Here is a 20,164-nt window from a genome sequence, read left to right as displayed (position 1 = left end):
GGGGAACATCACCTGGTCTGAGGGTCTGGGTCGAGAATAATCTTGTCCAACATTTACTGTGGTGGACCACATACTATTCAGAAGATCGAACCTTGGGGTCACATCTCCTGGTCTATGGGTCTGAGTCTTGAATAATGTCCAACATTTTAGTGTGATGGACCATGTACTATAATGAAGATTGAACCTTGGGCCACATTTCCAGGTCCATGGGTCTGGGTCGAGAATAATGTTGTCCAACATTCTACTGTGTTGGACCGCGTACTATTCAGAAGATTGGTCCTGGGGCACATCTCCAGGTCCATGGGTCTGGGTCGAGAATAATGTTGTCCAACATTCTACTGTGTTGGACCGCGTACTATTCAGAAGATTGGTCCTGGGGCACATCTCCAGGTCCATGGGTCTGGGTCGAGAATAATGTTGTCCAACATTCTACTGTGTTGGACCGCGTACTATTCAGAAGATTGGTCCTGGGGCACATCTCCAGGTTCATGGTTCTGGGTCGAGAAAAATGTTGTCTAACATCTTGACTTGTGGTGGACCACATACTATTCAGAAGATCGAACCTTGGGGAACATCACCTGGTCCATGGGTCTGGGTGGAAAAATATGTAGCATTTTTCTGTGGTGGACCACATTCTATTGAGAAGATCGGCCTTCCCCTCCTCGGATGATTTGAAAATGTTGAGCCATATTGAACCCACTGACAACCACATGAACATAAGCTGTCCAGGAAGGCCTAACCCATTTGGAGTGGGAGTAGGAAAACCGATACCCTCTGAGAGAGATCGACTTCTAGATAAAATAACCCCAGTTTCTCTTCTCTTTCAGCGCTCCAGCTGCACCATGACGTTCAAATTATCACAAATTTCCGCGCATGATTATCGGGCTGCCACGGAAACTTCATTTCCTTTCCGTGTACCTGACTGAACCGCGATAAGCGGGGCGCCGCGCCCTGCCATTGGATACCGTTTTCAGAGATGCTCTACTGCAGATCCACCATAATTTCCGTAACTTTTCGGAAGCTTGTTTTTTAAAATGTTGCCATGTTTTGGTGCTTAAAATACAAAAAAGTGGGATTTTTATCATTAATTGCTATTTTTTGATGGAACTGGATATAAAAAATGAATTTTTGAGAACTTTTTGGAGTAAAAATGGACAGTTTCCAACTGGCCACAGGTCGCTAGTGCTAGAGAGCGTATAGTCCGGAGGGGCCACCTCAGCCCAATCTCAGATTCTTTCCCATATGCCTATCCCTTGCATGTTTAAATTCCCTCACTGGGTAACCCTCTACCACTTCCACCGGGAGACTCTTCCACTTATCTACTACAATCTCAGCAAAGAATTTGGAAATTCCCAGTAGTTTATATATATTTTTTTTCTGCTCCATCTCTCCGGACACCTCCTAAACCTCTCCAGGTAATTGTTTAGAGGAGTTAAGGAGGTGTCGTGAGTAGGTTATCTTGTAACCCCAGGATAAGCCATGAAAACAGTTTGGTAATTGAGTCTTTCTACAATCTAAGTGACACTGCAGGGAACAATGGAGGGCCTGTGGCCGACTCACACCGATTGAGTCAAGATGGCATTTGGCTTCATTCAGCGTAAATGAGATCAAAGTGTTCGGGAGTCGAATGTCAATAACAGATTTGTTATCAGGAGGGAGCGGTGGGGGGGGTCGTTCATCCGTACAGACTCTATCTGTGTCCCGGGCCAAATGTAGCCCCCAGGCCGCGGTTTGAGGAAATAAGGGAAGAAATCACTCATCTAACACATGCTGGGACCCCGATAACCCAACAGCAATATAAGCACCCCTCCTTTATATTATATACTCTAATGCTTTGTCCGCCACCCCTCCTCCCCCATCGCTCAACTGGCGGCCGTAGGGAAATAAAATATAATTATTATTATTTTAACCCAATTGTTTTAAAAATACTATTTATATTCCATTTTCTTATTAACACCCTTAGATATTTATAATAAAAAACTAAAAATAAAATAAAAAAATTAAAAAAAAAATCAGAATACAGATAGGGCGTTCTAAATATTAAATAAAATATATTATTTAGTAAATGTTGTGCAATAACCGTGGCAGCCAATGAAATACCCCCCCCACACACACACACACACACCAGGTGATAGCTCCGGTGCTCCAGAATAGCACTTTATCCAAAACTTGGAGATTTTAACTTTTTTTTTTTATTTGTTTTTAACCAAGATTGTTTTTTTAGGACTTGGAGACACTGGGCGATTGTCGGGGTATGTCTGACGCCCCATGTGCCGTGGCGTGTGTGCTGCATATGTGACGTGTAGACAGATCCAGCTGCCCCGGACTTTAATGCAGTTAGTGACGTGAAACAAACTGCCTTTCTAATGAGATTGGGAGGCAAATGAATTAGCAGAACAGCCCCCCGGGGTGGTGACTCACTGTAGTTTTCATGAGCAAAGTTAATTGTATTAAGACTTTCTGTTCATTACCTCCTCTTTATTCCTCCCCATCTTCCCTGCTTGCAAGACGAATGATAATTAAAGGGACATGCACGATGTTAACTTGCCGGCAGATCGGCCCCCTAGTCCCCTGTTTTTCAGTCCTCAGTCTGGTCTTTCAGATGTCTCTATCCCCTCGCTGTATTAGCCTCTACCACTTCTGCTGAGAGGCTGTTCCACTTATTCACCCCCCACTCAGAATAATGTAAATATTAACTCATTAAATGTACAAAGAGATGCTGCTGAGGACAGTGCAACATGTGGCGGGTCTGTGCCTCACCTAGAGTAGTAGAGACAGTTCTGGAGAGAGTTCAGAGGAGGCGACTAAAATCGGTCTGCGGGTCTGAGGATCATGGGAATTGTAGTTGTCTGATGCCTGGACGGCTACCTGTTGATCTACAAGCTTCCTATGTTCCCTAAGAATGGACGCCACATGGTGGGGCAAGAGAGAGATTGTCCACGTTTCTATGGGTCGATATCACCCTCTTTGGGGGTTCTGTTCCTTTCCAAAACATCTGAAGAAGAGACCTCTGAGGTCCCAGAAGCTTATGTGATCTTCTTCTTTGTTGGCCAGTAAAAGGACTCCATCTTCTCTTGGACCAGCATGGCTATAGTTGCCTTCAAGTTACTATCGAGGCAGAAAACCCTATTACGGTGGGAGTAACACCAACTGTTTATAGAGAGGGGTAACTTAATACCCCGAATGACTGAGCGGCAACCCGTCAATAGCTTAACAAACCCAACATGAAGCTTCTGAGGCTCCTACCCAGGTCCTGCTGGACTTGTTGCTACTCATGTATGTACCAGGAAGGATGGGGCATTTTGATACATATAGTTCATTATACCTATAAAAGGGCAACTACTGAGAGCCGCGCAGGTAGAAACCTAGAACCCGCCGGCAGACCAGACCCAATCGGCCTCGTCTAGTTGCCGTTTCTCCTGATGTAAAGCCTCAAACCTTAATCAGTCCTCGGTCTCGTCTTAGATTCAGGAGCCTTGCAAATTCCCTCTCTGTATTACGTTCTGCCACATCTGCTGGGAGACTGCTCCACCTATCTACCACTATCTCAGCTATCGTTGACAACGATGGACCTCAGCCCTCAGAAGCCTCTTCACGGACTTCATGTGGGCTCCGTTCCAACGTCTTCCACCGAAAATCCATTTACTGCCTTACTACATTACTGGAATAGGGTGGTTTTTACTAGAAAAGGTAGCTTTCCACAATTTAACCAATTCGGCCATAAATAGCGTAAAAAAAAGTGCAATGTTTCTAATAATATGCTTTTGTAGCACAAAGCAGGCGCATGCGGTGATCTCCCTGAATCTCTCATTTCCTGAAATGAATGAATCACAGACAAGTAAGTGTGTGACTCAGCCTCCGTCCAATCAGAGCCTCCTTCTCATTAGAATATGTATATATGCTAATGAGCCCTTGATATAGTCAGTGCTGGGGGAGTCGATGGGATAAGGCAGGGTAAGGAGCCAGCAGAATGAACTCCGTCATCCAGCTGCTGGCTTTCTGGACTATACTGGGTGAGTGATGGATGCAATGTAACTGGAAGCTCTGGGAACTGGGAGACCCTTCCATGCCCCGGGAGGGGTAACTCTCACTAAATGTTCCATACAAAGAGTTACAGCGAATACGATACAGTTGTGTATTTTTTTAGGATACATTCATTCTATGCATATACATAAAAAAAAACCCATATAAAAGAACACATAAATAATATATACAATACAAATACAAATGCGTAAAGTGATATTACATACGTTATATTACATTGTATTATATGATGACTTTATATTACATTGCATTATATTATATACATGATTTGAATTCATATCATTGTACTACCTTATATCACACTGCATTATGTTAACTGATTTATATTAATTATATATTAATTACTTCATTTATATTTTATATTGCATAGTATTATATTATTACCTGGTATTACACTGCATTATATTATATACATGATTCAATTTTAAATTGTTATATTACATTTTATTATAAGACGACTTTATATTGCACTACATTAAATTATATTCATTATTTGAAGTCATCTTGTGATATTACATTGTCTTATATTACCTTATATTACACTGCATGAAACCAATGATTTATATTAATTATATATTAATTCCTTCATTTGTATTTTTATATCACATTGTATTATATTATTACTTTATATTATAATGCATTATATTATATACATCATTTCATTTTCAATTGTTATATTACATTGTATTATATGACTGTATATTGCACTGAATTAAATTGTATACATTATTTGAATTCGTATTGTTATATTACATTGTATTATATTACCTTATATCACTGCATTAACTTATGCTATTTATATTAATTAATTATTGAATTTATATTTTGATATTACATTGTATTATATTATTATTTTATATTATCCTCCATTATAGTACATTTTTTTAGATCATATTAACTTACGTTATTTATATTAATTTTATATTAATTCATTTAGATTTTTATATCACATTGTGTTATATTCTTACTTTATATTATACTGCATTATATTCTATACATTATTTCATTTTAGATCATAATATTACATTGTATTATATTATTACTATTTATAATTTTTTTTAATTTACATAATTATAGAACTTTGTATTATTTTATTACGTTATACTGCATTATATATATATAATATAATATATATATGCATTGTATCACATGTGGCTATATATTTATCTATTAAATAGTGTATTATGTTATCACATTATATTCCATACCTGTTTTGTCCTGTCCACCCATCATACAGCGCTATGGAATATGGAGGCGCTATATAAATCAATATATAATAATTATGCATCAAGTAGACATATATGACACATATTTGAAATCATTTTTTTAAATATGATTGCAATTATTGGGTGGAAATCCATGCCAGGGACCTATAGATACTCCTAATGTATGGGCAGGAATTACAGTGTGTTTTACAGACTCCTGTTGATGGAAGGAGATGGTTTTGTGTGGGGCCTTTATTTTTGATTTTGTTTTTGGCTTTTTATTTTTTTTTATTTTTTTTTTATTTTTGCATGACTTGCTGCTATTTATACTTATTTCACTCATTGAAAAACAGATGTTTTTTTATTATTATTATTTTACAAAAGCCTCTCTCCCTCCCAGTTCTAATATTAGAAAACTTTTTAAGGGGGATGGCTCTGGGGTCTAAACCTCTTAAATGCTGATTTTAAGTGTTTCCGGGTCTTTGTTTGTTTTTAAACTTTTGTTGTGTGATTTTTTTTTTTTTTGTAAATGTATATAAATGGGCATTCACAGTTGTTATGAGCATTCATGCTGAAGGTTGTGTGTTGACAAAATGTGATTTGATCCTTGACCCAATTACATTCTTTACTGTATGGGGAAACCCTATATATATATATATATATATATGTGTGTATGTGTATAAAATGTATTTATTATTATTTATATACATATATATTATTATCTATAAATAGATTAATAATATGTATATATTATTTCTTATTATATATTTACATTATTTTTTATTATTTATATATATATATATATATATACATATTATTATTTTTTAACTGTTTCTTTCCTGGTTTATAAATATGCCTATGGAACTCGTGCTTGATCCTGGTTGGATAAAACATATATATGTATTTAACTCTGACTTATCATGGTCTATAAAGAAAAGGACTATATTTGGTTTAGGGGGGGGGGTAGGTTACTGTAGTCCGCAGATTGGTGGCACTGACTGTTCTCCGTTTCTAACCCCCCCCCCCCCCCCGGCAGGATGTTCGGAAATGGTGGAGCTCCCCCATGTGGAGAAGTACGAGAGGGTAACCCCACAGAGGCTTCACCTGGATCTGTCGAAGAGAGACCTGACGCAGGTACGAAAGTGTTTCCTTCCTGAACGTCATGCTGGAAGCCCACCATAACAAGGATTTGGGTGGGGGGTACTATGCACCAATATACAGCTTGTCTTACAGGTGTTCAAAATTATTTCTCTTTGGCAACCAAATATCTGCAAAACCATTGACGCGATGTAAGCAGATTTTATTTTATCGAGGGGGTAGTGGATACGTGGAATGGCCTCCCAGCGGAAGTGGCAGAGGCTAATGCAGTGAGGGAACATGCATGGGATAGACATACGGATATCTATGGAAAGACCAAGGGCCGACTAGATGGGGCCGAATGGGTCTAATCTGTCATCAAATTCTAACCGATGTAGACAGCGTTAATAAATAATTTCATTCAATTAATAATTTTATTAATTCATTTATTTATTTAAAAATATTAAAAGGTTGACGCCCCCTCCTTTAAAGTAAGGCAGACCATCGGTCACGGAAGAGGTTAAATGTATACATGGAATGTCTTGGGAGCGCCAGCTGAAACATGACAGATACAAGATGGCCGACCCCCTTGTAACATAAACCATAAACCAGTCCTGGATGCCTCCTCGCCCCTCGCCCCTATATATTAAGCCCTTTTTCCATGTCAGATGAAAGCAGCGAGGAGATAAGGTGAAGTCTGTGAGTCCCTGACTCACACAGAGAGAGGAGGATGGGGAGGAATAATCCAGACACAGAGATAATATAAACAAGACGGGCGCAAGAGCCCCTTAACTCACCCACAAGAAAAAAAAAAAACATTCTTTTCTACAATTTTCCAGTAACAAAACATATTCATTTTGCGTACCGAACCTCTACTCCGCACATAAATTCATCTCTTAACCCAAATATTTTCTTTTACTCACAAAATGTTTATTTTGCTAGAAATGGAACCTAAATAAAGAAATCGGAACCGCCGCTAAAATAACTAAATCCAAAAATCGCACCCAAAATTACATTTTTTTATTATTATTTTTTATTTAATTTTTTTTTTTTTTTTTAATTTGAAATGCATAAAGAAAATGTTTTTCATTCTTGGAAAATATTTCAAAACGTTGAAAAGTTTAGAGCCATTTTTTTTTTCCGCCCCGGATTTCTTTCTGTCCCGTTACAGCGTATATGTATATGTAATATAAATGAAGAAGGTATGCAGCGGCCCGGCGGAGTTTATTTAAAGGTTATTTATTGCGCGGGGATCTTTAATGAATTATGGGACGCTTCTTTAAACCACCGTCGGGGTATGTGGGCCGGGGTTATTTAGTCTGCTGTGGCCTCTCTGTGTCTTCTCCTGTGGTCTCCATCCATGATGTACGTTCTCACGCCCCCCCCCCCTCCTTGATCAAAAACAGCGCTCGTAGGAGTTAACCCCTTCTGGGTTTGTTTTTTTTAATGTATGTACCTGCAGACATGGCAGTAACCATAAAGGATAGTCCTTCCAGTACCGGTACATGGAATCAGGACACATTGGGCCTCCTTTTAAGTGTTTTAGTACGTTTTAAGTACATGTCAAAATTCAAGATGGCCGCCGTGGGGCTGCTCAGAGGCGTGGCCCTAAAGATAATCCGCAGACCGGGGCATGGGCAGTAATCGGCTTCTTAGGTGGTTTTGGATGATTTTCTATGGTTTGTCCTTCTTAGTGTTTTAGTTTCACGGCCCTTACGTTTTAAGTACATGTCACAATTCAAGATGGCCGCCGTGGGATGCTCAGAGGTGTGGTCCTAAAGATTGTGCATGCGCATTCATTTATTTACTTTTTTTTTCACCGTTTCGATGGGCGCTGCGTCGTTGTATGCTGTGGGTTTGAACCCCTTTATTATTATTATTTATCGCTTTATATAACACCACCAAACTCAGTAGCGTAGTACAACAGGTCCGATGACATGCCGATCTGTCGGGCTTTCGTGTGAAGAGATTGACTGACCCCCGTCTCTTTATCTGTTTGCAGAATTTGCACCCAGAACATGCGCGGTACGCCCTGAATCTCAGAGGCAAAAACTATACCCTCCATCTACAGAAGAACAGGTACAGTTGGCACTTTGATGGGCGGGGGGGTTCCCATGGGGGGGGTACGATATATATGTATATATATATATACATCCCGGTTATGGCACCCGAAGCTCTTAAAATGGCCAGAATTTCAAAGGGTGGCCCTTTTTAAAAAAAAAAAAAAAAAGTAATATTTTTTATATTTTTTAAATGTATTTTTAATTGAAAAACCCTTTCTCTTTATTAAAATATAATGTTTTTTAAGGAGAAACTCTATTCCTAGGGGTTTATCTCCTTTTCTGCCCCACTAGTCCTTGACGAAATGAAATTAAAAATGTGTGTCTGCCCCTTTAAAACGTTTACATCATCGTGAAAATCTCTCTGCTTCCCGGCATCCGCCTTTTAATCTGCTGGCGGTGAAAGGGTTAAGCCTGTTTTTTTTTGTTTTTTTTTCTCTCGTAATTGGGTCGTTAATGACTAAACAGATATATCTGTACAGGATGTCCTGTGTCGTTATTAATCACTATTTCTAAGTAACGAGCGTTAACCGCTTCTTTCCTGGGTCTATAAAATTTGGATTTTTTTTATTGCATAAAATGTGTTTTTGTTTTTTTTGGTGACTTACATTTTTTTTTTTCCAATCCAAATTAAATTTTTTATCTTTTTTTTTCTCCAGGGAACTCATCAGCAAAAACTACACCTTAACCTATTACTTGGAAAATGGGGGGCAGGTGACAGAAGCCTCAGACGGGAAGGTAAGGGGGCATTTCTCGGGGGTACCTTCGTTCTGTATGCAATCAAATGGGTTCATTCTTCGAAAGTGACGTTTTTTATATTTATTTTTTTTGCCTTTTCACAAATAATTATTGGTACGGATGATCACACGTACGTATCGTATCAGCATAACGGCTGACCCAATGCGTTTCTCCTGAGCTGTCATCTCACCGATTTATCCATACATGATGCAGGGCCGGTTCACTGACTTCATTATACATTATACAGGGCCGGCTCACTGACGTAACCATACATTATACAGGGGGTCGGCTTGCTGATTTAACTATACATTATACAGGGCTCAGCCCTTCCTGTAGATGAAATGCGTCGGGTTTAATAATAATGTAATATAATAATATATGTAACCTGTTGGAGGATCAGAGGCATATCACCCCGTCAGGGGCTGAGTAGAGGGGGGGTCTGCGCTCAACATTGGCAGTAGAGGCATGTGACCATTGTGTATCACCCCGTCAGGGGGTCTGCGCTCGATACGAATCCTTGTGCTGGTTTCTCCCGCGGAGCTCACTTGGCAGTTTGTTCCCGGAGAGCCGGGAAACGCGTTGTCTCCATCTGTTCTCTTAGCACACGCTGTCCTTGGAAACACGCTCCGATAAGAGTGACAGCGCGCTCGGGGAACGTCAGGTGTTTCTGACAGTCTCTGTTACCGCCATTGACGCATTAACTCCTTCCAGCCGACCCGTCACTCTCCAAAGCATTCCACACGGAGAATTTTTACGTTAATAACAAAGCCATTCCTGTTTCTATACACATTATCGGGGCATTTAGGGCCGTAGAACCCTGCGATACCCTCATACCCAGCAAACATTCTGACCTCCTAGAAAAGAGGGGCATCAGGGGAGGAGAGAGGGACTGGCCACACTGCACAGGGACACTTGGCAGAGATGGTGCACACTTGCTGGGTGGAATACATTCTAGACCAGTCTCCTTTCTCACTATGTCTTTGGTTTCCAGGATCACTGCTTCTATCACGGACATTTGGAAGGTGACGTCGAGTCTTCGGCCAGCATCAGCACCTGCAATGGAATAAGGTGTGAACCTCATTATTATTATTATTATTATTATTAGTAATTTTTATATTATTATTATTAGTAGTAGTAGTAGTAGTAATTTATTATTACTATTATTAGTAGTAGTAGTATTTATTATTTTATTATTAGTAGTAGTATTTATATTATTATTATTATAAGTAGCAGTAGTAATTTTTATATTATTAGTAGTAGTATTTATATTATTATTAGTAGTAGAAGTATTTATATTATTATTAGTAGTAGTAGTAGTAATTTATTATTACTATTATTAGTAGTAGTATTTATTACCGGTATATTAGTAGTAGTAGTAGTAGTAGTAGTAATTTTTATATTATTAGTAGTAGTATTTATATTATTATTATTATTAGTAGTAGTAGTAATTTATTATTACTATTAGTAGTAGTAGTAGTAGTATTTGTATTATTGTTAGTGGTAGTATTAGTATTTATTTTATTAGTACTAGTTTTAATATTATTAGTATTATTGTTTTATTATTAGTAGCATTTATATTGTTGTTATAATAATTATTATTGTTAATTTATATATTTCTTATCTCTGAACTGTAGTTCATTAATGAATGTGTAGTTTGTTAACCCTTTCAGCTGCATAGACTTTTAGTGATGAGTGTGATGAGCGTGACTCCCCTCCATAAACCCCTCGGCCCCTTCACGTCTACCTCTTATTATTACCTGTCTACTTATTCTAATGAGACGTGCGGCGACACACGGGCGAGACGGTTATAAAAAGATGACGGCACTAATAACATAAAATAAAAGCCAAGTCTTTAGGGCAGAAAGAAGTAAGAGGGGCTTGATGGACGCGTTAATGGCGTAGACCTGAAACGAGTGAGTAAGGAGCCCCGAGGAGCTCCACCGAGCGGAAGTGGCTTCGGTTATCAGATCTCCTAACGGCTTCCAGGAAATGAGGCGAACGGAGGTCATTTCTCACTCTGTGCGTTTCCTGGCCCGAGGCTGTAACACTGAGCCCGCCGGGCGCTCTCTGTCCCCAGTAATGTATAGGTCGTATAGGAAGAACCTCGCTACTAGTGTACAATTAGGAAAGAAGCGGCGGGTGTTTACACGTTTTACACTACAACTCCCCCCGTGCGAGTTTATACAACCACAAGTGCGAAGAAGTCCAAAAGGAGACCGGTCGCGGTTATTACATATGAGTGAGAGCTCCTATACACGAACAAGTGACAAGTGAAGGGGTTAACTCTGCCGGGAGATCGGCCCCATCTAGTCGCCCGTTGGTCTCGTCAGGAGCCATATGCCTATCCCATGCGTGTGTTTAAATTCCCTCACTATATTAACCTTCTGCTGGGAGGCCATTCCCTTATCTACTACCCTCTCAGTTAACTATAACATTGGTGGTGCAACAAGCAAGTCACCGCCCCTCCCCCACATTCCCCCAAATACTAATATGCCTCCAAAGTGAGACATCTGACACTGCGGTTGATTGGTTTTTCAGACACTCTGGTAGTGAAGAGGTTAATGATGAGTTATAGATTATTCTCCTATTGATATATATGGATGATTCATTTATTGAGTTCCTCTTCCAGTGGCTTCCTGCTGGTCGGCGGGGAGATGTACCTGATCGAGCCGCTGCCTGGGGCCGGCGACCAAGGCGTACACGCCGTCTACAAACACGAACACCTCAGGATGAAGAGGGGCGCGTGCCAAGGGGGTAACGGGAGCGCGGTGTACGACTACGGCCCCAAAGTAGCTGCAATGCTCAAGCCTCAGCCATGGGTGAGAAGCAAAGTGTGATTCCATCTGTGGGCAACATGCTACAGTTTATGTCGTTGTCTACGTTCCTAACCATCTGTACGGCGTCAATTCTCTTTCAGAAAGCCGCCCCCCTACAGACAGGCACCAAATACGTGGAGCTCTACCTCGTGGTAGATAACGCAGAGGTAAGTACGCAACAGAAGCCCCGCACTCTCCCGGCCGCGTGTCTTCAGAGCGTGACGTGACCGGTTTTACTTTTTATCCTTTCAGTATCGGAAGTTCGGAGACATGGCTACCCTTCAGCATCGGATGAAAGAGATTGTCAATCATGTGGACAAGGTAAGTCCATGTGACAAATGATGTCATAAATAAGAACCTATGGGGGTTTGTGGGCAGCATGGACGCCAATCTAGGCTTCTTCACGCCCCTTCCTCTGGCCAAAAATACACTCCTATTCTATGTATCATGTCCCCATGTCCATGTGATGGCCCTGTTGATGTGTATGATAACACAGTTTCCACTTGTGTTCTTTCTTGCAGCTGTATCGGTCCCTGAAATTCCGCGTAGCGTTAATCGGCATGGAGGTGTGGACCAATCGGGACAAGATAACCGTGAGCCCCAACGCGGGCACCACCCTTGATAACTTCCTGACCTGGCGCAAAAGAGACCTTCTCCCCAAAAGGCGCCACGATAATGCGCAACTCATTACGTAAGAACCAGGAGATGCGGGGGGGGGGGGGCTGCAGATGCATTGTTGGTCGTTTTATTGGCTGGTGATATGTGTGAATAAGCGCTGAATTAAACATCATGACGCATCATGAGTCAGGGGTGGGTCGGAGGCAGGGAGCAGGAGTTTAACAATCATTGTGTTCTCCGTCAAATGGCCAGCAGAGTCAGCACTAGTCCTAAAAGGTCACCGTGATGAGGATACAGGATGTATATCCCTCCCTGCTTCCAAAATAAGAACCTCTTAACTGCAGGATGCAACCTTCCTGGTGTCCCCCATTGACACGTGTAGTGATATCAGAGGGACATAGTTTGTATTAGAGGCCAAAAGGTTTTAGAAACATCCCATGATAGACTAGACTCATCCTAACTTTGATATCATTTTTTCTTCTATCTAGCGGGATTGACTTTGACGGTGCTACAGTGGGACTGGCCACCAAGCTGGCCATGTGTACGGGGGATTCGGGAGCTATTAACCAAGTGAGTGATAACCATTGAGTAGCATCAATGAGCCAACGCAGATCTTTCTCTGGTTTCCCACCATTGCTTTTGCCCAGTTCCTTCTCATTTTGTTTTTCTGCATTGATGTCATTAACATCGGATTTTCCCAACCTCAAGGATCACAGCATCAACCCAATTGGAGCCGCCTCGACAATGGCACATGAAATGGGACACAACTTGGGAATGTCCCACGATGAAGATGTGGCAGGTTGCCGATGTGTCGAGTCCAGAGAGAATGGTGGTTGTGTCATGTCTCAAAGTGTGGGGTAAGTACAGGACCAGTGCGGCCATGTTTGTACGCTTGTAGTTACAAAGCTTCATCTCCATTGAAGGTTCTCCTAAGAATGGTCCCATTGAGTATGAAACCCTACAGCCTACATGATGATAGTTGACATCTAACATATAGTCCTATGTTTGCAGCATCGTGTACCCCAAACGGTTCAGCAGCTGCAGCCAAGCAGATCTGGAAACGTTTCTAAGCGACGTGAGCCCCACCTGTCTACTCAATGCTCCAGACACCGACCAGCTGTACGGTGGACCCATCTGTGGAAACCAGTTCGTGGAGAGCGGAGAGGAATGTGACTGCGGATCCCCCGAGGTAATTCATTTAGTGTTGGGTTTGTTATGGGTATTTGACCTACACACTTTAGATGTTGATCAGTTGAGTAGACGTGTACCGTGATCTAGTTGTATACTTATCTATGTTTCTGATTGCTTTTGTGGCAGGAATGCACCAATCCATGCTGCAACGCTACCACCTGCCGGCTTAAGGAGGGCGCAGAATGCGCACAGGGGGAGTGTTGCCGACAGTGCAAGGTACGTCATGATCCAGGCTAGGGATAATTACCCAGTAATAGGTATAGAGACTGTAGCTTACCGATGCTCCATCTTCACAGATAAGACCAGTTGGTGAGATGTGCCGCAGAAAAAAGGGGGACTGTGACTTGCCAGAGTATTGCACTGGGAACTCTGCACAATGTCCTGAAGAGGCCTTCCAGGAGAATGGAGTTTCTTGTGGCTATGGCAGTGGGTACTGCTACAACGGAGAATGCCCGTCCCTCAACCAACAGTGCAAGACCCTTTGGGGCTCTGGTAATGCTTACCGATTTATAATGGTGGTTTGGTGGTAGAAAAAATGTAGAATGTATGAGGAACCCGTTTGAAAACGAGAGGAAGTCAGTGGTGGAGCAGAAGTTTAAGTGTGACCAGATCCTAAATCCTGGAGACAGAACCATGCTGTAGCTCATGGAATCCTTCAAGGTGGTGGTCTAGTAGGAGATCAAGGAGATATCTGCCTCTCTTAAACACGGATATCTCACCTTCCTCACTGATGAGGGATTTGCTAGGGAATCCCACTAGCAGGAGAAGATAATCTGGTGCTGATCAAAGCACCAAACCCCTAAAGATGGCCATACCGTCCAACTTCATTTAGGCTTGGGTATACTTTAGCCTAATGTAATATGTATACACCTTCATACTTTGTTTAGCTTTTCCAAATCAAGTTCTCAAAGTCGATCCTCAGCTACCACCCACAGCACGTGCAGGTTTTTTGGTCCTCCTCCAAGTTACAACCAATGTCTTAGTCATCCAAGCAAATTGTCCCGTGGTCTTGTGAGAAGTTCTATTTGGAGATACTTGAGGAGTTATATTCGCATAGACTTCTGAAATCTAATCAAAATGTCCCTCTGATGTCTTCCAGATGCACAGGTTGCTCCGGATATGTGCTTCAAGAGCAACACTCAAGGCAACAAGCATCTGCACTGCAAAAAGACAGAGAGCGGATACCGAGGCTGCAGAATAAAGTACGAAATATCAAATGTGGCTCTTTTTAAAGCCTATATTCACTTTAACCTATATATTACATATTATATTATTCTATTATTATACGTCACACATTATTTCCAAGCCATCTTTGTTTAGATGTACGTATTTTGAAAGCTTTTCATACAGTTCGGTCTAAAAACCATTTTGTCTTATCTTTACAGGGATGTCAAGTGTGGGCGTCTACACTGTATCAGAGGCAAAGACTTCCCAATAACCAACAACAAATACGTCCTGACGCTGATCGGCGGGCAGGAGTGTAAGGTGGCCGAAGTCTCGGATAAGGACAGTGGGTTCATCTCTGACCCTGGCATGATCCAGACCGGGACAAAGTGTGGCTTTGGCATGGTACGGTTCTACTTTGCTTGCAGATCACTGATAGAGCCAGAGGAGGATATCCCGCTAAACACTAAAATTTGGTTTCTTCCAGGTTTGCTTCGAAGGGGAATGCCGGGACCTTTCAGTATTTGGAGAAAAGAATTGTTCAGCGAAATGTAACAGTAGAGGGGTAAGTCTTCTCCACAACGGCTTCATCTGTGGTCGCATACAAATATCATCTATTGAGGTCCCTTCAATAGTCTAATTGTCCGTGATAGAGACTGACTACTCCGCTAGCGTACTTCACGTGTGGGCAAAGTCCGAGGTATGTTGCCGAGAGTCATATGTGAACTCTTGGTCCCCCGGTCAGTTTGGTGGACACCTAGGTCAGTCCACCCTTATAGTCATCACATATAAACCTGCTGGCTTAATGAGCCTCAACAATGGGCGCAAAATGTCCATGTCTTCATCCCCTCGAGACCCCCATCGGGGGAACGTTATGAAAATATCTTGGTCTACCCTGAAAAGGTGACCTAATAATGACTACGCTACATATGTAACATCTCACTGAATATACACCTTTTCCTGTCTAGACATGTAATCACAAAAGGCAGTGCCACTGCGAGCCAGGATGGGCACCTCCGTTCTGTGACCGCAAGTTTACCGAGATCACCGCAGGTAATCGATTCTTCGCGTTCTTGCATTCGGACAATAACAACGTTATTCCACCTAAATTCATCAGCGAGGGCTTTGTTTATGTAAATGTTCGAGTCGGTCCGAAGACTAACCGTCGTTCTTGTACCCGTCTCCGCAGGCGATGGAAACTGGCTCTTGATCGTTGGGATTTTGGTGGCTGTTTTTCTTTTTGGAGTCTTGATTATTGCTGGGATTTATTACTACAAGTGGAGGCTGAGGAACTATCCTCAAAAAAGGTAAATATTGCGTATTCCATTAATAATAATACTAATAACAAAATTAATAATGTGACTTAGGACACATTTTAACCATTTTTGGTGCCAGGTGGATAGGTTTTATTTATTTATTTAATATAAAATGATAACCATCTCCGGGATAGTATGATTATCAGCTTATAAAGTGAATGTTTTGTGTACATCTTCCCTGGCCGACAAATGTTGTCTGGTCTAAATGCTAATACCACAAATTGAGATTCCGCTCTATATATTCAGGGTCAATAGGGTAAGTCTGGCTTATTCTAAAAGAAAAATTCTTAAAAGCATTTGGCGTTCAGGCATTTTTGCAGATGTAACATCAGTCATTTAGGTTGAAAGCACATAGAAGTCCAACAAGTCTATTTAGGTTGAGAGTCAATGATTTATCACCAAGAGAAGCCGATATGGGACTGGAGAGAAAGCAGCTCTTTAGCAGAAATGCACGTTGAGAGTCAGTTATCAACATGCCTTCCTCGTTGTATCATTTATGGAATCCTGTAAGAAGGCTTGACGTTCCGAGCTGTAATTACCTTCAGTAATTCCCGAGCTCTGCGGCCGATCATTGATTAGTTCTGATGTCAGGAAGAATCAATCTTCACAAATTCTCTAATCTGGGAGTCTGACTCATGTTACATCGGCTGTTCTCAACCCCCCCCCCCCTCCTCCCCGAATCCTGAGCTGACATAGTCTATGTGTTCTTGGCTCGAAATGATGAGACACAGGACTTGTTAGTAATATGAGTTTATGGTGCTAGAAATCATATTTAATACATCACCATCAGACTCAACACAGTCCCTGTTTATTAGGACAATGGGCGGTCCCTAAACCCATTGAAAACAATGCATTTTGAGCCCGTACATATATGGGCTTTGTCATTAAGGGGTTAAACCCAATCAGTTGTCTTTGGGTAAGTTCCTTTCAGTTCTTGGCCATTGGACTCATTCCTCGAGCAATCAATAAAGGTAACAGTTTCGACGAGGTTTGTCCACAATAATGGATTCATTGTCCAACATTTAATGGGTGAAGAAGAGTGAAAAGTGGAAGTTCTACATCCTCCTAATATTTCACAATTAATCATCTCTTGTTATTGCTGAGTTCCTAAATTGCTTCCTACGGAAATCGGTGACCACTTCCTCTTGAGTGGACATGGAATTGTAATGGCTTCACGCTCCAGATGTCCATCTGTGTACAGTTTTAGTGGTTTTGGTTGTTTTGTTTTTTTTTGAGGAAAGAGGATCTTATGACATATCTCTGCAAAAAAAATATATATATATATATGAGTCAGCCGGTCTTTTTTATTTACTGCTTCCTTTCCTTCCATGAATAATTCTTTTAACCCGTTTTGCAGTCGGGGCGGAGATACTGACTCTAAAAGGACAAAAAAAAATTACAAGTATTGATTTCGGTGACTATTAGGCAGATAAAATGTTCAATCGGTAAAACGCATGCCATTATGCACCAGCAAAAGTAATTGGAAAGGCCTTTTAGATGACCTTGAATAGTCCTCATACCACAAATCCAATGAAGATCCATATTCACAAAGCCTTTCTTTTCAGCTTCTAAATTCAATAAAATTATGTTATACTCATGAAAATTATACCTTTATTATCTCTTGATTTAGGACAATCAAGACAAACTCCGGCTCCGGCTTGACCAATCCTCTGTTCCAAGACAGCAGAAGCAACAGGCCTGTCAAGAAGGATGTCCCAAATCACTTGATTGGTCGACCCCAGCTAATAGCTAGCACTTCTAATCTGGAGGATTCTAGATCTGCATTCATAACAATAGTCCCTTGTGAGGACGCAGAGCAGGTGAGAAAAAGAAAATGTCTCCTGATACATTACAGAACATGGCGATTCCATTCCACACGTGGCCTAATAGGTCTTCTTTTCGACCGGCCATTGCTTCTCATGTCTTCTGTCACAGACGTATCTTCTCCTCGTCTCTCATTTCTTGCCTCGTTCTTAATTCAGATCTCATATCTTGTATCCATCTAGCGCTAGTGAGAATTTAGCGCTCATTTTTGTCCGTTGTTCTTCTTCTTCTGTAGGCTCCAGCCTTCATTTCTGATCCCCAGCCGAGGTCTCCAATATTAATTCCCAAATCACCCCAGGTACTTTGTTGTGCTGAGTATCTTTTCCAAGCTTACATTTTTGTTAAATTCTGGAATTTTCAAGCCCATTGGATTTTTTTTTTGCTGTGTTTCATGATGAGGTTTTGGGTCTCACCAAAATTTTGAGCTTATCGTGCTCTAGCACCTCAATTTAAATTTAAGTCTAGATTGTAACTCTGTGATTTATTTATCTGAAATGTCAATTTTTAAAGGGAATATTGACCATGAAATTAGTGGGCCCCACTACCTTTAAACTTTAAATTTATTTTTGTCATTCCAGGTGACAAAACCCAGAGTAGCACCTCCTGTGCCTCCTCCACCAACCGCTAAACAACAGGCCAGACTAGGATTTCCACAGGTAGGCGAATTTATGTAGAATTTCAAAGGGCTGAAGCATGGTAAAGTGATCTAAGAAAATTAGAAATTTGGGTTTAAGGCCATCAAATTTGCATCTTATAAAAAATATATTTTTGTATTTATTTATTTTTACAGACATCGAGCCCTCCAAACAAACCATTGCCGACACTGAAAACAAAACCGGTAATTATGTTTTATTTGGGTAACGTAACACACACCAAGCACCAATTTTGGTTCTTTGCTTGAGATGAGTTTCGGCAGATTCTGCAACTCCTGAAACTCCCCACGGGCGAGAAAGCTTCAACAAGGAGGAGCACGTTCGAGAATCCAAAAATCAACATCTGGATTGTATTCGGTTTACAGCCAGTGAATCAGCATGACAAAAAAATCCTCACAGTTGCCTCTCCTTGTTGGGATTTTCTTATTAAAGACACAGTCTCATTAAAGAGCGCTGGGTCTCAATGGGGACTTTTTTTAACCACTTGTTTATATTATTTCTGCTCAATCAATAATTTGAAAAGAGAGCTTTTTGGTCCATTTGGGCCGATCGCTGAGATTCATTCAACTTTTTGAAAGGAGAACAACTTTGCCCATTGTGGTGACTCTCTTCATGAGGGTCACCTCATCATCTAAGATATGGTAGTTGCCATAGACAAAGACATAAATTCTCAATTTTCTCCAGCGCGAGGAAATCCAGAGAAATGTTTGGTTCAATCCAGTTGAAATACTCATTTGAGTCATCGCCAATACACACAAACCCCCGCCAACTAAGTCCACAAATTTAGCACAACAGCAAAAAACTAGACGTTGTATGAGATGTCTGACCATATCAAGATAGCTTACACTCTACCAATGCTTTTGTTCCAGGAATTAAAACAGAAGCCATCACCACCGGTGAAACCTTCGGAATTTCGCATGAAAGAGGTGTCCTTGCAGGTGAGCCACCATATTGGTGTGGTGCTTGGTGGGGTGTAGAGAAAAGTGTTGTCCGAGACCGTCGGCGTCTTACTCTTTATCCACTTTTTCGAATCTGCCCAATGGATGTGCAAGTTTTATTGATCCATAACATAAGTGTTTCACTTCTTACGCAGTCGAATGTCCAAAAGGGACACCGCTTGTCTTCTGCTATCCATTTTACCTTCTGTTGTCCACCTTATCTTCTCTTATCCACCTAGATTCCAAGACAGTTGTCACCTCTGGCTCGTTAATATTTTTGGTTAATATTGTGACAGAGGGTAGCATATTTTCTGGGCTTCACCATTCCAAAAATGAAGCAATGACATGTTGACAGAAAAAAAAATACCATAAATACACTTAGGTTCTCCAGAAATCTCCTCTAATGATTTGTATTTTGAATCTTTAAGCATTTGAACAATTTTTCTCCTTTTTGTTTTCTTCTCAGAAGGTGGCCTTAAGGCCTCCTATCCAGCGGAGATGACCCTTTGCCTGGATTGCC

At 41.1% G+C, this 20,164-nt stretch overlaps 1 protein-coding gene across 1 annotated transcript; it reads left to right on the top strand.

Annotated features, from left to right (window-relative positions):
* The first annotated feature begins 6,296 nt into the window (after nucleotides 1-6,296).
* ADAM8 (ADAM metallopeptidase domain 8) lies at nucleotides 6,297-20,146 on the top strand. Its single transcript, XM_089504624.1, has 22 exons — nucleotides 6,297-6,383; nucleotides 8,329-8,405; nucleotides 9,046-9,124; nucleotides 10,116-10,192; nucleotides 11,754-11,943; nucleotides 12,042-12,107; nucleotides 12,193-12,261; nucleotides 12,462-12,631; nucleotides 13,047-13,128; nucleotides 13,267-13,415; nucleotides 13,570-13,747; nucleotides 13,876-13,965; nucleotides 14,046-14,241; nucleotides 14,849-14,951; nucleotides 15,135-15,318; nucleotides 15,882-15,966; nucleotides 16,103-16,220; nucleotides 17,860-18,049; nucleotides 18,289-18,351; nucleotides 18,632-18,709; nucleotides 19,576-19,644; nucleotides 20,111-20,146. The coding sequence occupies exons 1-22, from the start codon at nucleotides 6,297-6,299 to the stop codon at nucleotides 20,144-20,146; spliced, it is 2,436 nt and encodes an 811-aa protein (XP_089360750.1).
* Nucleotides 20,147-20,164: the final 18 nt, after the last annotated feature.

Source organism: Sceloporus occidentalis, unplaced genomic scaffold, assembly GCF_023333645.1.
Source record: "Sceloporus occidentalis isolate IW3139 unplaced genomic scaffold, rSceOcc1.0.p SCAF_282, whole genome shotgun sequence".
NCBI lineage: Eukaryota > Metazoa > Chordata > Lepidosauria > Squamata > Phrynosomatidae > Sceloporus > Sceloporus occidentalis.
The sequence above is the reverse complement of the archived record's forward strand: the minus strand, read 5'-3'. Positions and strand labels throughout refer to the sequence as shown.

What these genes read in the sequence shown, in the direction of transcription:
- ADAM8 (XM_089504624.1), top strand. Translation starts at nt 6,297, where the DNA reads ATGGTGGAGCTCCCCCATGTGGAGAAGTACGAGAGGGTAACCCCACAG. An exon ending in TGCTCAAGCCTCAGCCATGG is followed by an intron (nt 11,944 to 12,041) that starts GTGAGAAGCAAA and finishes ATTCTCTTTCAG; the next exon opens with AAAGCCGCCCCCCTACAGAC. An exon ending in GTTTACCGAGATCACCGCAG is followed by an intron (nt 15,967 to 16,102) that starts GTAATCGATTCT and finishes CCGTCTCCGCAG; the next exon opens with GCGATGGAAACTGGCTCTTG.